This window comes from Pelecanus crispus, chromosome 12 (genome assembly GCF_030463565.1).
Source record: "Pelecanus crispus isolate bPelCri1 chromosome 12, bPelCri1.pri, whole genome shotgun sequence".
Taxonomy (NCBI): domain Eukaryota; kingdom Metazoa; phylum Chordata; class Aves; order Pelecaniformes; family Pelecanidae; genus Pelecanus; species Pelecanus crispus.
This window is the reverse complement of record NC_134654.1, coordinates 24324930-24344289: the sequence shown is the minus strand read 5'-3', so window position 1 is coordinate 24344289 and position 19360 is coordinate 24324930. Positions and strand designations below refer to the sequence as shown.

Sequence of the window (19360 nt, the reverse complement as noted above, 5' to 3'; positions counted from 1 at the left end):
GTGGTTTTATCTAACATAGTATACTCTGGGTATTTTAAACACTTTTTACATAGATTTAACTATTAATTTGTTCTCATATTTACATACAATAAAATAATTCAGATGAGGTGTACAAGGCTAATGAATATGTAATTTACAAATGGCTTCTGCTTTACAGTTCATTACATTCTAATCACATTTTCAGGCAGCTATAAATTCACTGATAATCAGTAGTATTTAAGATCTAGTACATAGACTTTCTACAATGAATACCATCAAGTTAAAAATGCTCTCCAAAGAGGATTACAACTGAAGGTTTTAAAAATACTGACTTCGCCAAGGTTTCAATAAATTATTTTAAAATATAAATAGTTAATTCACTGTTAATGCAAATGTCATTTTATAGATTGTTGAAAAACAGTTTTATTTTACAAACCCTAGAAACATAGCCTACTTTACCCAATGGTATCACTTTCAGTTAGCATAAAAAAAAAGGGGGGGGGGGGGGAAGAAAGATTGGGGGAGTTCTGACAAAAGCAGCAACATTCAAAGTTCAGACCAAGGCTCTCAACTTCTCTTATGATCTTGGCTTATGCATGATACATTCAGCATAAATTCTCTTCCCAATTGGAAGATCACCTTCAGTAACTCAGCTGGACTCAACTGAATTACTTGGTGACAAATTTTAAACCTCAGCTCATAGCTCTCAACTGCTGCAGGCTTAAAATACCTACAACAGAAAAGAAAAAAGGACGCAGATTTTTACTTCTGTTAACCATGAAGATGTTTTCACCTGAGAAGCTTTTAACCTGAGAAACTTCAGATATGCCAAACTGACAGTTTCTGTGTACTGTTGTACATGTTCTTAACCTTTACTATCAGTACAGACCACCAATCTTTTTCTCACCCTGTATTCATATGGTAAATGAAGTTTCAGGTCCAACAAGATATCTTTGACCCCCTAAGAGCCAGTCAGAAAACAAATGCTTCCATGCTTTTTTTCCACAATCGAATTATACACATAAATGTCAGAACTTGCTAACCTCTGCAAACTTAGCTCTCAACCTCCACACTTAAGCAGTTAACAGACTGACTTGCTATTGATCATTTTCAGGTGATTATGAAGCAAGATCATTAACAAGCCTTTAAAAAAACCCCACATTCACCAATCATCATTATTTCTCTAAAACCCTCCTGTAAACAGCTAAGACAGACAGCTACTTTGTCCAAGTTTTCCTCCAAAAAAGCCTCCTCAAGAACTAAGATGTTGCTATTTACAAAAACTAGAATTAGTCTCTCACTGAACTGAAGCAGAGTCAGTCACAGGATCATTCAGTGCAAGTCATGGTACAATTATTTTGAAGTTGTATCTTGGGTACTCGGGACTTCAGGAGTACTCTATGGCTTACAAAGCCACTGAAGGGTCATTCGCTAACAGAACATTTCCAGAAACCTTTGGTCCAAAAGCATCTTTCTTGCTAACCACCTTCCCAAGAGCTCCCAGACCCTCTGCTCTCCCAGTCAAGCCTATTAGATACGCACTGCACAAGCAGGTGCACCAAAAAGTATTTGTCCTGCTCCCAAGAAGAGATGACAGCCAGGAGCAGGCTGTTGTCAGAAAATCAGCCTACGTCCTACTTGGTCTGGTTTTCTGTTCTGGAACTGTTTTGGGGAAGAGGGCAGGTGGAAGCAGGCCAAACTCCCAGCTGTTCCCCTTTCCAAGGGTATCAAACCTTTTGCATACTATACTGTGTATGGGCAGAAGATCTGATTCCACAGCGAGGAAGGGCTGCAGCATCTGTTTCCTGCCATTAGAGTAACTAACTCCTCCAGCTAGAAAGGCTGGGCATCACCACCAATCTAAAAGGCAAAACAGTTGTGGCAATTCAGCTGTGAAGGTTTTCATGAACGTGAAAGCATGGCTTTTTCCTCAGATCTGGTTAATTCACAAGTATGAACCTTACGGCATAAACCTTAATCTAGATTAGGTTTTCTCAGTATTTTTCATGAGCTAAAGTTCATTACTATACTACGTGAAATTCCACAAAACCTATACATCTTCATCCGTCTGTTCTCTCACGTGGTCTTGCTCAGACATGCTGGAAGCTTCATCATCTGTTTGTTCACCCGAGTGATACAACATCAGTGCATGCGTCTTATGAGTTATGGTAACAGTGCAGGGCCCCTGAGCCCATGGCTCTCCATCCACCTGCATCGGCATCTTTGAACTCTTCAAGATCAGCTAGTATTAAATAGAAGAACACACGGTCACAGCAGTTCAAAGTAGCTCTGAAGATACCTTTTACAACTACAGTATACTGATGCTGCACATTTTCAGCCTGGCCAGGGAGAAACTCAGGATATAGCTAGTTGCACTCACAGGCCACCAACCACAGCAAGAGAGGACCGTGAATTATGACATAATTCATTTTTACTAAGCAAGACAAACATCTAGTGCAACTGCAAACTGCAACTTCAGATCACACAGTTGTGTGCTTCAGATTCTATACTGTGTATTAGAAAAAATTTGGGGCAACAGGTTCATAAACACCACTTACCCTCACTGTATGTGCCTGCCCTAGGCGAACAGGATTTGCTAGTTTCACCTGAATCTGTGCACAGTGGAAAGAACCGTGAACACCAACAACTTCCAGAAGTCCATCATCATGTCTGTGAATTAAGAAAGGAGACTCTTTTTAGTGATTCTCATGAGCTCTAGAATGCCTGTCCAAATATTACACAGTCCTTTTATGGCTATTCCCATAGAGAAGACAAATGTTATTCTATAATTACGTTTAAACTATCTATTTGTGCTGGACAACAAATCACACTGAACACCAAAGGAAGCCATACAAAAATGCAAGTATGGAGCAATACACCAGCTGGTACACCCTAGCTAGCTTCTGGAAATTATGGATATGTGACTTTCCAAGACTCATCATGCATATTTAAGGCCCATGGTGGATTTCTCTTCCATAAATTTGTACTATTTTCTGTCTTTTCACTCAGTTATTCATCTACAGGAAAATCTTTTAATGGCTTAATTTTTTAGGTTTTGCTAAACGGCCTCGCCCAAATGTTTTTTAGAAATCCAGGATCATAAGCCTTGTAACAGAACTATGAAGTATATTTATATACATGGCTCCTGAAGAAGGAAGTCACAAGAGGGAATAACTAATGTACCCACCTATTCTCCTCTTTAGTATTGCTCCAGCCAACTTAAGCATGGAAGTCAAATTTTTGGTTTGCTTTGTTTTTACTTTATATTTTAACCTCTATTAAGATGTGTTCTTTTGTATTCTGAAATGGACGTACCTTCTACCCTTTGAAGGCTACCTTTATTTTTAATAGCCTCTTCAATGCTATTGCTTAATCATGCTAGACATTTTGAGAAGGTCTTAAAAAAAAAAAAAAAATCAACAACCTTGAAGTGTGGGATGCACTTAGTCCAAGTGTCTAACATGAAGAAAATAAAAAATCTGAGGTAGCCTACTGTCACAAGGAATCCTTCTGACTTTCAGACAAGGCTGGGAACATAAGCACAGCCTACTGGAGGGAATTGCATACATCACAAGAACTGTTAAAAGGAAAGAAAAAAAAAAAAAAAGATGCAGTGGGTACCTTGCCAAGGGATAAGGTTCATCACCCATTCCTTCCCAGAGCCTACAGCCACCTCCCCAATATCCAATATTCAGGACAATGATGCCTTCCAAATTGGGCAACTCGATTCTCTCGCCATCCAACTCTAGCTTTAAAAGACAAACAGAAGTTAATTACTGTGGATCAAATTCAGTACTTCAATATAAGCTAGTTATTCTCTTTATGCATTTAACAGGCTTCTGCTTGAAGAAAAAAATGGCCCTGTATAAATAGAACGTTTTCTTTTCATACTTTAAAAATATGACTTCTGATTTCACAAGATATCCTAGGCTGTAATAAATTTCTGTTGATAGAGAAAATAAAAAGGAACCCTCACTTATGTAAGTCTCTGGTGCAGAGGCAAATTTTATCTGAATATCAGTACTTGCATTCACACAACTGAGTCAGGGTCAGAAAAAAAATTAGGAATTTCCAGTAAGCTCAAAGACACAAATTCCATGAAGCAAGCTGCAGATAGCAAAAGGAACATCAAAAATACTCCAAGCCTAGAGCCATCCTTATACAAATATCATACAGACGTAAACTGCAAAGCTTTTCCCCTTTTCTTTCACAAGGTAAGTTTTTACACTCCACTTATTGTCCAAAGAATAAGCAAGTTAAAAAACTTACCTCAACCTTTTTGTTAAGATCCTTACATTCTTGTACTAAGCAGTCTTTGGTTCCATAAAAAAAATAAACAGCCTATTAAGAAAAAAACCCAGGGAGAACAGAAAACACTGTTAGAAAAAGACAATACATATGAAGACTATTTGAAATATTCATGTATAGTTATTGTTCTGCAAACCTTATCTAAAATTCATACGTTAACATTTGCACATCCTTCAGCTAAGCTTTCTTCATGAGGTAAGCTACAACGTGCTTAAGAAACTTGCTTTCCACTTTAAAAGGAAATAGGCAATATCCTTAACGCATTAAGTTTCAAAGCAAATGAGACAGTCTAAACAAAAATGGAACAAACAGCATGTTCTGTAAGCAAGCAAGCAGAGGCAAGGCAGAACACTTGTGAATAGGCTGGAAACATGTTTTACCCATGGAATCCCCTCCCCAAGAAAAATGAGTTCAAACCCTTAAAATGGCATGACAAGAAGTAGGGAAGTAAAGCAATGTAAAACAAAAAATAGCCTTAAGTCAAGTCAACAATGACAAGGAGAAAACTTCACTTTACCAAACACACCTTATTAATAATTCTGCTGGAAAACAGAGAAGGAGTCTTCTCACGATGAGCATGAAAATTTAAAGCCATGAGAGCATCAGGTCCTATAGAAAAGTAGTTGTTCATTGTGAATACCTGTAAGACAGGACTTCTAGTTATGGTCTTACTAAATAGCATTATTAGGATTTAAAAGTCACAGTGTTTAATGGGAAGTAGGTAACCAGCAAAGTAAGTATAAATATGCAGGTATTCCACAGAATCCGTATTTATACTTGCCCATACCTTTGGTTTCCTTAAGTTGTAGTATCCTTTGTTTGTCACTTGTACCTTCCATCTGAAAAACAACAGCCATTACTTAGACTTATGACAGACAGACTGTTCTCACTTAGTATCAAAGCTGTAGTTAGGAATCTTGTATCTATACTAGGATCAAATAAAAAGATCCTGATTTAGTTAAATTATGAAATAATTAAGCCTTGTAGAACAACTAAATAAAGACTAATTTTGGACCTCAGTTATCTCTCAGTTCCCTCCAGCAATACTTGTGTTTCTTTACATATACTGCTGCAACTGGATATCAGTAGAGCTATAGCAGTATTTTGTTCTATTGAATTTTATCTTTTCACTGTTACCTACCTGTCCAGTTTGATTTCATCCGCCTCCATGACATTTCCTAAGATTTGTTCTACAGGAACTTCTCCAGCATAACCTGCACCCCAGCCCAGTGTATTAGACAGGTCATTACCTGTTCCCAGAGGTAAAATTGCAACTTGTGGAATATAACGTTCTTGCCCCTAGGATACAGAAACACATTAGCTCCTTCTTTAGCACTCGTTTTCTCCCTTTTACCCCCAAATGTTCAGGTGAGATAAATATCATTAATCTTGATAGCAGCTTGTTACATAGTGCAGAGCAATAGAGCTGGCAGCATTAATATAGCAGATAGCACATTTAAGTACTTACTGTAGGGATAATGCAAAGGAAGAAAATGTTAAACCATTGTGAGAAGAAAAAAAGAATACAAACACAATATGGAAACAATACATTATTAATACTGAACAGAGTATTCCTTCAAAAGAATGACGCTTTGGATCTAGAAGTGGAAGCCTGAACTTCTCATCTGATTTCCTGATTATATGCTGCTGACTTGCTGCAGCCATGGGTAAGTTACTAATGCTGTTACTGCACATACCTCTGGGAAGTGATACGAACACTAAGAGAGACGCAACACACAAGGCTGTGAACCATAGCAAGACACCAAAATGCCCTTACAAGACTGAACTGAGGTTAGGTCTAAAACAACAGACACACATATACTAGAGTACTCAACCACAGACAGAAACTCACATACTCAAAGAAGAAAAGTCAGTACCTAAGTTTCAGAGATGCCACATACACACACAGATCCAACTGCCATCGACAGATGGAGCACGCGATAACTGCCTCTGCAGATCACAGAGTGACAGAAGCAGACATTCAAAACAGCCACCTTAGAAAAGGTCTTTGCTCTCTTTACCACAGAAGGGCAAACAGTCATTTCAGATGTACTATGGCCTTTGAAATTCAGCTGTGAGAAGTACTTGCAATAACTGGCATTACGGTTACTATTTTTTTTCAAGAGGTATCAGCCAGGTAATCTGTATTTGAGAGTCAAGATAAATGTAGGGAGCAAATAATGTACTGCTGATAATAGAAAGGTTTTGCCGATAGTCTCAACAGTATTTATGTAACTCCAATGACTCAATTTGAACACATGGAAACAAAGAACCCAGATTTCATCAATTATATTGGCTCTGAGGGACAATATATCAAGTGCCCAAGACCAAGTAACCATATACTCATATTCATTAACTTTTACAGTTACACTTTGTAACATTTCTACTTATCAGTACATAAAAATTCTAAAAGAAGCTCAGCTTGGCTATGCATGAAGTTGTAATAATGGCCTTCAACTACAACATTTCATGTATTAATAAGAAAGCCACAGGAAGAAAAAAAAAAAAAAAAAGACATTGACATAAAAGGAGTAACTTTCTTCCTTTTATCACAAAAGAAAAAGTTTTTTAGATAAAGCATTAAAACCCTAGTAATTATTCTTCATTCTTAATCTCAGGAGTTCTTAGCAGTACCCTGTAAATTGGAACATCTTCCATTTCAAATCAACAGTAAACACACAGCTTATTTTTTCCTTCTCTACTTGCTGTTAATAGGTGAGGCTGCAGACTGACAGATTCTTTAGAATATGTGATAAGGAGCAGAAGCAAATTACTGCACTCATTCATGCACTGGCACTATAACCAGTATAGCCAGAAAAATTATGAGGTTATTATAAAAGATTGAACGCGCTGGGAGAAATAAGCAGTCAGAGCACATTAGCCATTATTAGTGATGCCATTTACAACAAAAGAAATCTGCTTACACAGAGGAAAGAACAACGCATAAAATATTCTGCAGCTTGTTCTTTACTTGTTCTACAGAAAAGAACAACTTTAAATATAATTTAAAATCTAAAGCTTTCATATTTTTCCTGAACTACAGGGACTCCTAACAAGATGCATTTCCCCCCACTCCCCAACACGAATAACCAATTCTGCAAATATTTCTCAGTAGGCTTACTGAGGAAGATGAAAACAATACATGCAGGTAAGAGATTAGGTGTAGCACTTCAGCAGCTCCAAAGCGCATTTCACCATTAAGACATCTTTTAAATTAAAACACAATACCTTTATCTTCATTTCATCAATTGCATCCAGGACCCAGCCTACTGTGCCGTCCCCACCACAGACAAGAACCCTGACAGAGTTGCAAGGCAGCAAGGTACAGAGTTGGAGTGCTTTAGCAGGTGCAATTTTGCTTAGATCAAAAACCTAGAAGAAAGGAGAATAAGGAGTTCTGTACGTTCACAGAACATGACTCAGGATTTGCCTCACAGATAAACAACTTCAAGAAGTTAATTCTAATGCAAAACAAAGATTCTCCATTTACAATATTACATTAGCGAATGGGCTATCTTGACTTTTGTGAGCAGGATTTGGTTTCCCAAATTCACAATACAGCTTCAGCTGCTTCACTAGGAATAAATGCCATTGATAAACTGAGCTGACAGAGTCCTATGAACAGTCTGTATCTAGACTAGAATTATGATGAATTCTGTAAAGATGAAAGACTTCAGAGAAAAGTTATTTTTAAATACTCAACATACAAAGAAATCTATTCTTTAAAGCCTTATTGAGATGCATTTAAAATAAACACATAGTGATTTCTATTAGGCCGTATTCTAAGGCTGGGTTTTGAACTTTCAAGAAAGAGTATTAAGGTGCAGTCAGGAAATACAAGGAACAACTAACTGCCTTACGTCAACATCCTGTGCTATTCCAGCGGATTTTAAGGGGAAAGCGACAACACAAAGCATCAACTGTAAACACTAACGTTTTCACCACTGAAGCGAGGATTTAAACAAATGCGAGCTTCAAATTAAAACCTAAATATTTCATTTACTAAAGATTGTACACTGTTTCAAGAGCCAGATACTTACCATTAACAGAATTACTGCACGCATTACTATAAATAGAAAACTGGACCAGTATTAGAACCATAACAAACTTGGGGGTGGGAGGAGCCTCTGCACTTTTGGTCTCTCTATATTAAGCTAGTCTTTCTAAAAGAACAAAGTGCATGGATTTGTTTCCTTTACTGATCTTCCACAAGATCCTACTGCCATTGCGTAAGCAAAGTGATGTTTATTCTAGTTTAAGCTTTTATTTTATTATAGTGGCTTTTCACTGTAAATACCTGAACGGGGTTCAGCAGAATTTTAAATTCTCCTAGTAAAGTTTCACCCATGTTGTTTCCACTACGAGTATTAGCCAGTATGATTACTGGCATCCAGTGTTTTCTGCAGTAAGGTACTACCTGCAAAGAGGTAACAGTCAGTCAGTCACACAGATACTGCACGTTTGAAAATGTTTAAAGCCTTGCTCCAAAACCTGTCCCCTGTAAGTGCTGAAATGAGGAATTTACCAATTAGTGTGAAGTAGTCAAAATAGAAACAAATACTTCTGACACACCAACCTTGAAGATTTCGGTTCTACAGTGCCTAGGACAACAAATACTACAATGTTATGAACACAATAGTAGAAAAATCACAAAACATTCAAGGAATTAAGGTACCCAGATCTCAGTGTTGTTTTGGGATAACAAGATCCAAATGTCCACTCATGCTTCAACTACCACATTAATAAAATGACAAACACCTCCAAATTAACACTGCAAGTACTTCATATATATTGAAACATTTACCTGATAGTTATTAACCTGACAATGTACTAAGTTCAAGTTTCAATGTGGTGGGTTTTTTTTGTTTGTTTGTTTGTTTTAATATATTATAACACCAAGAAGCAGCAGACAATTACCTTTTCATAATTAGTTCTTTTGTCTTTACGCATCTGGTTGATTGTAGACAAATAGTATGGTGGAATAATTAAGTCTCTGAATTCTCCAAATGTACACTCCTCAGTCTTTAAACAATCCATCATGCATTCATCGTGTACAGTGTACTGACACCACACACATCTGGAAAAAAAAGACCAAAAAACATGAAAAAAAATCCTCAAACAACAGGCACATTGATTTTGCTCCTTTATTTTAGACAGAGTAACTTTCTGAAAAGTACGTATGTTTACATGCACCATTATAAGTAATATTTTAAGCACGTTACAGAGAAAACCAGGCATCCCCTGGAAGTTTACATGACTATGTATTAGCTACAGAAAAGTACATAACTTGGTCATGTGCTTGCAAGTCTAGAAAAGTATTTGAATTCTGTGGGAAAACACACCAACAGTTTTAAATTAATTCTAGTCTTTTTAATTCCAAAACCAGGTGCTATCAATATCCTCTTGCATTGTCTGCAATATAAAGAGTTACGCTGAAAGCTTGTATGAGAAAATGAACTCCTATCCATCCTTAAAGAGCACAGATAAAACACTAGAGTTCTATTTAATAAAGTGTTGTTAATAACATTAATTAATAAATTTCTTAAGATTGATAATACCCCTTTAAGTCAGAAACCTAAAAGGTTACACAGTACTGTGCAAGGCTGATGGGACTCTGTTATACAAAACTGCTCAGCTTTTTGACCTTTTCTAAAAGCTGTCCTCGAAAATGGACCAGAACAAGAGGAAATACTGCAATATCCACTGCCAGCCTCTGCAGGATGTTAATCCTCGTTTGCTGCATCCCAAGCCTTGGTTTAAGCCGCTGTGAAAGCTATTTTTGGAGTCCTTCTGACTAATCCAGCACACAACTAGAGTAGCATGTAGTGTGACTTTCTTCTTTTCCTCTTCTTCCTTTCCCCTTTGCCTCCAAAATCCTCTCCTTCCCTCCTCTCCTACGCACACTCTCTCTCAAGGTTTTGTTCTTGATAGTATGCTCATTTACACTGTAATTCTGCTTACTTACCAAGCAATTTGACAGTATCGCACAGAAGCAGAGCAAAAGCTGGCAGAACATATGCTAGAAAGATGACATCCTTTGAGAAGGCTGAAGTAACACTTACACTGTACGCAGGACCTGGAGCACTAGCACTATATTTTGGCATAACATGCCACTATGCGTCACGCTGACAACTTTGCAAGCAGCCTTACTGATGACAGTGCAAGTCCATTCAATGGTTCCTTGGAATTTTTTAACACTCTTACCACAAACTTTAACAATAGATTATATTACAGCAGCTTTAAAAACTTCCCATTAGCTTTTTTTGAGTATTGTTAAAAATGAACTTAAAACAGCTATAGGCCCTTTTTTTTTTGTTCTAGTTACACTGAGCAGATGCCAATTTTGCAGAGATGCATACACATTTTGGTGCTCTGAATTGTGAGCTGTGCCACTCAAATTGCTCAGGCTATTCACTGTACAAATGACAAGTGCGTTAGAACCTTCTTAAGGTCATCCCCTAAAATATAAACTCTCTTGGACATAGAGAGCTTTTTATATGTAATTATACAGTGGCTAGCACGTCATGCTGGAGTAATGCAATTAAGCGAACAAGTGGACATGAGATGCGATGCCATACTCTTAATCTGTGACTCAAATTACCCACAAGCATCCATTCTAATTTTAGGTTCTTTGAAGTTGTTTTTTAACAGAGTTTCATATTTGACTACTGCAGGATCTCCTTCAGGGTAATGCATTGCAATAACCCTGCGCAAAATACAATACTGATACGGCATCGTACTTTCTCATACAAAGCCAAATTCCCTTGCAGTACCTGTAGTCGCAGAGCTTGGGCTGCGTGCCGCACTGTTGTTTGCACACCATACAGCAGCTGCAGAGCGGGACGTTGCCTCTGATCCAGTGGTGCGGCATAGAGCCGTGGGCTCCACCGCTGCTCCTCATCATAATTTCCTTGCAGAGGAAAAGCTGGTCAGCCTTCTTGAGGCATCCCTCGCTGACACGCAGCCCGCAGCAGTTGCAGAAAGCACCCTGAAGGATGTGCTGAGCACACACGCAGCAGTACGAGGGCTGGCCAAAGAGGTCTGTGTAGTGCCAGTCATGCTTGCTCTTGCGAAAGATGTCTCGTATTAACACCTGCCGCCGGGACCGCTGGAAGCTGCACCACAAGGTGATCAGCACCGGCAGGATCACGGAGCACAGAGTCCAAAACACCAACCTCCAGTCTGCGACGACCGAGGAGGACGCGCCGCTTCTGCTCTCCGTCTCTTCCATGCCTCAGCAGCTCAGCCTCGCCAGCCTAACCCCTCACGCCAGTCGGGCAGACAGCAGGGCGAGCGCGGGAACGGCCCCCTACTCCAAGGAGCCGAGGCGCAGCTTCATGAAACATCTTTTAACCCCTTATTAGGGCCAAGCGCCTCTTTGCCCCCGCATCTGACCTACCAACCAACAGAAGGACTTCCGCGCCGGCCAGCTGCGGGGGCCGCTCCGCTGCCTGCCCGGGCCTAGCGCAAGGCCGACGGCGCCCGGCCCGGCCCTTCTCCCGCCGGCCGCCGCCAGGTGCCGGGAAGGAGCCGCCACACAGGCCCTGGCCGCCCCCAAGCGCCCCGCTTCCCCGCGGGCCCCTCTGCGGGGGTGGGGGACGGGACCGGGACCGGGACCGGCCCCGCGCCCAGGCCCCGGCCCCTCCCGCCACCTCCCCTCAGGCCGCCGCGCCCCCCGCCGCTGCCCCGCCCTGGGGCCGCCGCCCGCCGCCCTCACCCCCGGCCCGCGGCGGGGGCTCCCCGCGGCCGCCTGCGCCGGGCCGAGCGGCGGCCGCAGCGCGGGAGGAGGCGAGCGGCGGCCGGCGGGGATGCGCGGGGCGGCGGAAGCGGAAGCGGCGAGCGCGGTTGCCAGGAGACGGGCGCCGCCCGGAAGCGGGCGGGGTTGTCCCCAGTTTATCGCGACTCCGCGTTTATCGCCCGCGGCTCCCGGCGGCCGCGAGGCTGCGTGGCGGAGCGGGCCGGGCTCGGCTCCAGCGGGCGCAGGGCGGGAGCTCGCTGGGCCGCAAAGCCGGGGCGAAGGCCTCGGTGGAGGCGGCGGCGGGACGGGCTTCGCGCTAAATCCCCGTACTACTTGTTCCTCTGTTAGCCCGACCATAAATGCTTCCTCCCCCGTAATTTCCTTCTGTCCTTACACGTTAGACCGTTTCCGCTGCCGCAGTTCCATAAATAAATAGTTGCCGCTATTAGAAACTACAGGTTTTTGCACTTTCAAAACTGTATCTTGAACAAGTGCGTAAATCCATACCGTATACGCAACATTTCTTCTATTTTAGGCTGTTGGTATCTTAAAACACATGCTGAAAAATGCAAATGCTCCACAGTTTGACAATACTCAGGTTTCCAAGAAAAGTCCCGTCATGGGACATCAGAGCCCCAGAACTGCCCAAGCCCCAAACCGCTTCGTTTCCATCACCTGCTTTCAACCCTGGTCAAGCCCTCACCTGCAGCACACTCTGGTTTGGGCCATGATTCTGTCAGGATTTTTATAAGCTCATGAATAACTGCGAGCAGGTTTGCTCCTGCAGCCCGGCTAGCGAAGGAGATGGGTCTCACCGGCTTTCGCCGAAGCTAAGCACACCCCGAAAGCGTCCGTCCGAGGGGGCGTTCGCACAGCCTCTCTCTCTGACCCGCTGTTTGACTTCTGGAACCTTTCTGTACCTTAACGTTTTCGAGACCCGCAGCTCTCTGCCACATTTCACCGACCTGGCCGACTTGTGCAGACATAGCGGCACGGACGGAGTAAGCACCGCTGCTTTAGGGCTAAAAAGGCACAACAGACGAGACCTGCTCAGAGCCGGGCCGGCAAGCCGCGGGTGAGTCCCTGTGGTGCCGCAGGTATGGGGATGTGCCGCACCTTCCCCTCGGAGGGGAAATGCTCATTACTCACGCCCCTCGTGCGAGAGCCGCTGATGACTTCTGACTCCGCGTTGCATACGCTGTATTCAAAGGGACGCTTAGGTCTTCCCCTACAAAGTGGTGATGCTGGTGCCGTATGCCCAGCACAGCGCTGCTCGGGAGAGGCCCAGACAGTCGCATTTTGCAAGGCAGAAACCAGCTGTCTGCAACTACAGTTGTTAGCTGACATACTTACTTCACACCGTGTTTACTAGAAAGGACATTTATAACCCTGTTTTCTACTACCTTGTCCTGAAAAAAGAAGAATTATGCGAATTTTCAGTTGTACGATTCTACGAATTTGATAAAAATCTCTCTGCTTTGCTCTTCAGCAGTGGTAATTTGGCTCTGCTAGAGTTAAACCACATTAATATGTACTTCCGCGCCGGGGTAAAGTTAGAGACGGTTTTTGACAAAGGGGCCCCTTTGTGGCTGCCTTTGAGATTAACATTCAGGAATGGGCAATTGTTTGTTTTAAAAAACAATCGTTTATCTTAGGCACCCGAAACCATCACTTGCTATGCTAGTTGTAAGGTCATGTGGTTTATTTTCACAAATTTAAAATATCCAGTGTAACTCTGAAGCCTGAAGTGGAAAAATGGTCTTCTATTTTCTTTCCCTCAGGAACAGAGTTATGCTGAGAATGTGTGAGCAGATAATAGCCATATTCAAAACTTAGGGCCAGATGTCTTCAAAATCGTACTATCACTCAAATTAGTCAAAGCATAAACAAACATTTGTGACTGACGTAGCTACTTCAAATAGGCTAATGCCTCAGTCAGCGTCGCTCATTTTGGAACAGGCTGAGAGAACGCAGAATCAAAATGAAGAAGTTACTTGTGGTTGTCTTCTTTTTGGTCCTCATGACCACTTTTACAGGTAGGAGTTTATATAAAACAAACCTGCATATGTGTGTAGAGCTGCAGAGCATATTATAATAGTGTTAGTTTGTCAACTTTGCATTTTAGCATCTTCATATTTCATTTTTAATACTTAACTATTCTTACATTGCAGACTTTCCATGATTTGATTTTTAACAGTCATGCTATTGTATTAGATGTTTCACTCTCTGCATTACCACACTGTAGTAATTTATTCTAAACCCAAAAAGTTTTATTTTACAAGCTTACTATTTTTACCAAGGTCCTGCAAGTGAAATGTTCAATGCAATCTCTCCTTTGCAACAAACGTCAAGCTCATTACTTTGAAAAATAATCCTAAAAAGTAAGGCAACACAGAAAAGAACAAAGAATTGGAAAAGAACAAAGAATTGGAAGAGTTACTAATGCCAGTGGTTAGATGGTGCTGTTATATTTTCTCATTTCAGAGAGCAACATGAATATGTAGGGTTTGCTTCATGCCGGTAGAACTATAGAAAGCACAAGTATAAAAATGGTTTAAAATTCCACTCATATCTCCCGGAATGCAATATCCCCTGGGAAGGGGCTGTAATGAAAGAACACTTTGTATATAGGCAAAAATCAGGTTTGGAGACATTCTATTTTGCAACTGACAGATAAGATACTAACTTTTTGGTAATTTCAGAACTAATTTCTGCTTTTCTGTCTTTAGACACTTCGCCAATTTTGACTGAAAAAGATGCTAAACAGATTCTGAGAACTCGTCGTGAAGACAGACCGAGAAAAGCTGGTTTCCCTGATGAACCAATGAGGGTGATTTATGATATTTATTTAAAAATTACATTAACAACAAAAAAAACCCCACCAAACCCCCCCAAATGTTTGTGCGTAGTATTACATTTCTATTGATTGAATTCCAAGCAATACGTTATGAATATCACCCTTTTAAGCAGCTGAGTTCTTCCTTAAAACATTAAAAAAACTCTTTACATTCTTTCAGTTACTGTTAAGTAGCATTCTGGAAGTGCATATTGCTGAGGAAATACATGCTTGCAGAATGTGGAAATTATTTATCATGGTTCAAAAATGCTGATTAAATTATTGAGAAGAAAGTGGCTTTTCATTTATAGAAATGTGGATTTCATCAGGTTGTTCCTGAAAAACTAAATAACAGGAAATGTCTTCTGCTTACAGTACATTCTGCACTCAAGGCAGAAAGGAGATGTAGGTGTCAGTGGTCAGTGTGGAGATTGAGGTAGTTCTGAACTAGCTTTTAAAATCACTTACTTTCATTCACTTTATGAATGCTACAGATAGGATGGTTTGTTATGATATCGTAGAAGTTTTTAGTTAATAGCTTAATGCAACAGCATTGTTTTTGCATGCGGTATTTACATTTATTTATTTTTAAACCATATTACAACAAGAGAAAAAGTGAAAGAATTAAGGAGCCTTCTGTTTCACTTGCTTTGACAAGATGTAACATATAATTCCGCACTTCTCAAGAGGTACTTAAGGTATTTTGAAATTACTGCCTATTTCTTTCCAAAGTAAATAAACTGTGCTAAAATTACATGCTTCTGAAGATGCAAAACCCACAGAAGCGAGAGAGCACACAATGAGTTGTGCCTGTATGATGAATACAAGGGGCTGAGTTTAGCAAGGTGCCGAACACTTCTGAGCTCCGTAGGACACATACCCTGCAGGCCTGTGGAGACAGCTCCTGGTTTTCCATTTCTAATGGTTGTTGTGTACCAGCCACAAAGAGCCCACCTGGCCGCCCCGGGTGGTGGCCGTACACCCCTCCCGATGTACGCACGTCTTTGGCAAGCGCGACGGCCACAACAAACGAAAGCTGTCACGAGGATATTGCACCACGCTTGTTAACAATCTTGTACAATGAAGACTACAACAGAGCCAAAAACCGGAAGGCACGGGCTTCCCTGCTGCCCACAACATTCAGGACTGGGTTGATTTCTAAGCTGTTTCTAAATGAGCCTTGTAGTTTTTGAAAATCAGTGGGAATACAGCTCCCATCTATGCTTATGCTTAATACACCACCACGGTTATATAATATGTTATGTAGTAAATATCACATATATTAAATACAAAATAAATAAAACAGTAGAGAAGTTGGATTGAGTTAAATCCTGTATTACAGGAAGTTACACGCATACATACGACGCTCCTAGTCATACGGTTTCGTTGTAGGTAGTCCTGCGAGGAGCAGGGAGTTGGACTCAATGAGCCTTAGGGGTCCCTTCCGACGCAAGATATTCTGTGATTCTGGGTGCGGAGCAGAGGGAGCTAGGGCTAGAGAAGTGTTTGATTACTGACCTCTGCTGCTCTATCCTCACCACCTTCCATCCTACCATGATTAGGAGCAAATACTTGTTGAAATATTCCAACCTTCTTTTTATTCTTCCCCCCCGCCCCCAGCAATGCTGGCTTTCTGTAAGAAAACCCAAACATAAGAGTATTTGTCTTTCTCACTAAATGTCAAGGTTTTCAGTAGAAAAGGAAATATCTTCCGATAAAAAACTACCCCCGCCATGCGGAACATGGAGATTTTCCCTTGTGAATGAAGGTGCATGGCTGCTGTATTCTTGTGCACAGTTCCACCAGCAGCTCAAGGAGAAAAACTTATTTTGTATGGATTCTTTGTAGCAGAATGAAATGAATCCTGGGATGAACCCACCTCTGTTCATCTATTTTAAGCAAAAGCTGTTTGTACTAGGCCAGATCATGCTGAGCTGGGGAATTTAATTTGCAATTCTTTGTGACACTGTTTGACTTCCACAGTGCTGTTTCAGTCAGAAAGCCTGTTCAGTTACAGACAGCAAGATCTGCCATCTTTGATTGTTTTAAAAATGTCATTTATGTTACCAGCATGTTTTAATCTTACTTTGACTGAGACCCTGCTTTTTATCATGTCGCATCTTCTCAGTCATGTAGTTCTGTTCTCTGCAAGTTCATACTGCAGTCTCACAGAGGGGTTTGAGCCAAGTGCCCCCGCGCTGCGAGGACAGAAAGCACAGTAAAAGGCAGGATACGAATGCTTCCTGCTGGCACCCAGTGTACCAACCCTTTGGTCAGCACAAAGAGCAGAGAACTGGATGGCAGTGGGAATACTTGGCCAGTGCAAAGGGTTTACACTACAGCTTCCATTCCTACAATGCCTACTGTGCAAAGCAATGGGGGCTTATTTTGGAAAAATGTACCTAGTGTTCACAACGCTTAGCAGCCCACATGCACTGGGACTGTAACCTTTTAAAAGTAAATTTTGTTCCTGATGGAGGCCAAGTTTTTGGTAGACAGCTCACTTTGATAACTTGTTGCTTACACCAAAAACCTATAAATTAGTATGGGAAATTCACATTATTTTCTGTATCACAGAAAGACCAATCAGCACTGATGCATGCTGCTACTAGAACCCTTCAGAGTACTGCCACATGATCCTGGAAGGGGTTAATGTCTTTTAATCAGCAGGAATCAATTTTCAAAAGAGGCTACACAGACCTATCTGTAAGAATCCTTCTGTACCCTCAGGACCAAGAGAGGCTTCTGTGTCGATATGCGAATGGAAATGTGTATGCAGAATGCCTAATTTATGAATATCGTTGTAAAATTCTTGCTCAACACCTTTACTGATCTGGATGATGATGTCATTCATTAAATATTGCTAGGTTTGGGTAAGCTGACTAGCAACACCATTTCACTATATTTGATTAGACCAGCCGGGTTAGCTCAGTTGGTTAGAATATAGCGCTAATAACACCAAGTTCACAGGTTCAATCCCTGCTCACTGCAGGGGGGTTGGGCTCGATGATCTCTCAAGGTCCCTTCCAACCCAAAGCATTCTATGATTCTATTCTATAATTTTAAGGGGTAAATTAATTGCTCTTATATAAGCTGTAAAATTCCCCTGGTTCATTGGCCTGACATTGGACTCAAGTGATTACATAACTAAATTACCTTTTCTTTAAATAGGAGTATATGCTTTACCTCCAGCGCTTGGAGCAGAGATCAGAAGAACAATTCCTGGAACACTGGTTGAATCCACATTGCTTCCCACACTGCAACAGGGATTTAGTCCATCCAATCTAATGGTTTTGCCTACCCAGCAATCGGTATATATATTTCTTTTACAGTGCGTATTTCTTTCTTCATAATAAAGGGCAGAGCCACAGACTGGAAGAGGAGAGAATAACCAATGGCTGGAGGAAGTACCTGGTGCTGAAAGGTGTCTGGCAACAGAGCAGTGGCAGGGAACATAAGTGTCCTAGGCATCAACTGTGTCACTGTAGTTCTGTTCATGTTAATAAAACATTTGGTTATGCATTTCTCTGCTGTATTCATATAAGTTGGTGACTACACAGCATTCTTACTAATGTTGTTTCAGATTGCTCCTGTTTCTTTCCTGTCTGCTTGTGCTCCTTTTCCAATTCATCTATTTAAGTCTTGTACTTGTTCACTTAACTCTCGGTTGGCCTATGGTGGGATTAAAATCATAGCTGTCATCCTTGAGATGTTTAAGATGCAGTCTGACCTGCTAGGAGTTGAGCCTGTTCTGCAGTAGCTCAGCTGTAATAATTTGCTAGCTGCTGATTTTTTAAATGGAATTCACAATTTACTACACATGCTGGTAAACATTAACATAGAACATTTTCACAGAGCTTGCACGGATTATTAGTTCTGTTTATGATTTTCAACATCAGTGTAATAGACAGCATCATTTGCTTTATTGCCTCTGTTTATCATATGCATCATAGAGTTCAATGGGAAAATATACTCCAAAGCACAGCTCAGAGACCAGGCACTACTCACAAGCCAATCCGTGACAAAATGACACATCCCAACAGTACTCCGTGCACACTAGGTTTGTGATATGGTCGTCCTTTTTTTCCTTGTGTGTTTTGCATGCAGTATCAACTTATCACTACATTAAAAAATGTGATGTATTGAGGTATGGAATGTATAGGGTTGTAAAGTACAAGTATTAATCATAAACTCTTCCAGTTACCCCATAGCCGTTTGTGATACCAAAAAAAGCAGATATACCTACATCTGTATAGTTTTATAACAGGATAAGCCTTCCTGCTTACATTCTTTAAACAGACATGAAATTTGTCAACTGGGATAAATTTGTATCATCACCATAATAGCAACGCTATATCACTCACAGTTAACCTTTTAAAATAGAAGTTGCAGATTTAGCTCCATACTTTCGAAAGCATTTAAGCAGTAGAATACAGAGATGGTGTCTGTCAGGGCTGATCCGTTTCAAAAGACAGAAAGTTTGTCTGCTTAAAATTGTG

General features: G+C 41.0%; 2 protein-coding genes across 2 annotated transcripts; one reads left to right on the top strand and one right to left on the bottom strand.

Annotated features, from left to right (window-relative positions):
- Positions 1 to 1776: 1776 nt before the first annotated feature.
- On the bottom strand, positions 1777 to 11518 carry DGKE (diacylglycerol kinase epsilon). The gene is made up of 11 exons (XM_075719967.1): positions 11061 to 11518; positions 9205 to 9364; positions 8585 to 8704; positions 7516 to 7659; positions 5429 to 5586; positions 5075 to 5126; positions 4814 to 4927; positions 4249 to 4320; positions 3601 to 3728; positions 2538 to 2649; positions 1777 to 2221 (listed from the first exon to the last, which is right to left on the bottom strand). The coding sequence occupies exons 1-11, from the start codon at positions 11516 to 11518 to the stop codon at positions 2030 to 2032; spliced, it is 1710 nt and encodes a 569-aa protein (XP_075576082.1). The 3' UTR covers positions 1777 to 2029.
- Positions 11519 to 14006: 2488 nt separating this feature from the next.
- Positions 14007 to 18149, top strand: C12H17orf67 (chromosome 12 C17orf67 homolog). The gene is made up of 3 exons (XM_009482906.1): positions 14007 to 14061; positions 14755 to 14855; positions 18033 to 18149. The coding sequence occupies exons 1-3, from the start codon at positions 14007 to 14009 to the stop codon at positions 18147 to 18149; spliced, it is 273 nt and encodes a 90-aa protein (XP_009481181.1).
- The last annotated feature ends 1211 nt before the right edge of the window (positions 18150 to 19360 follow it).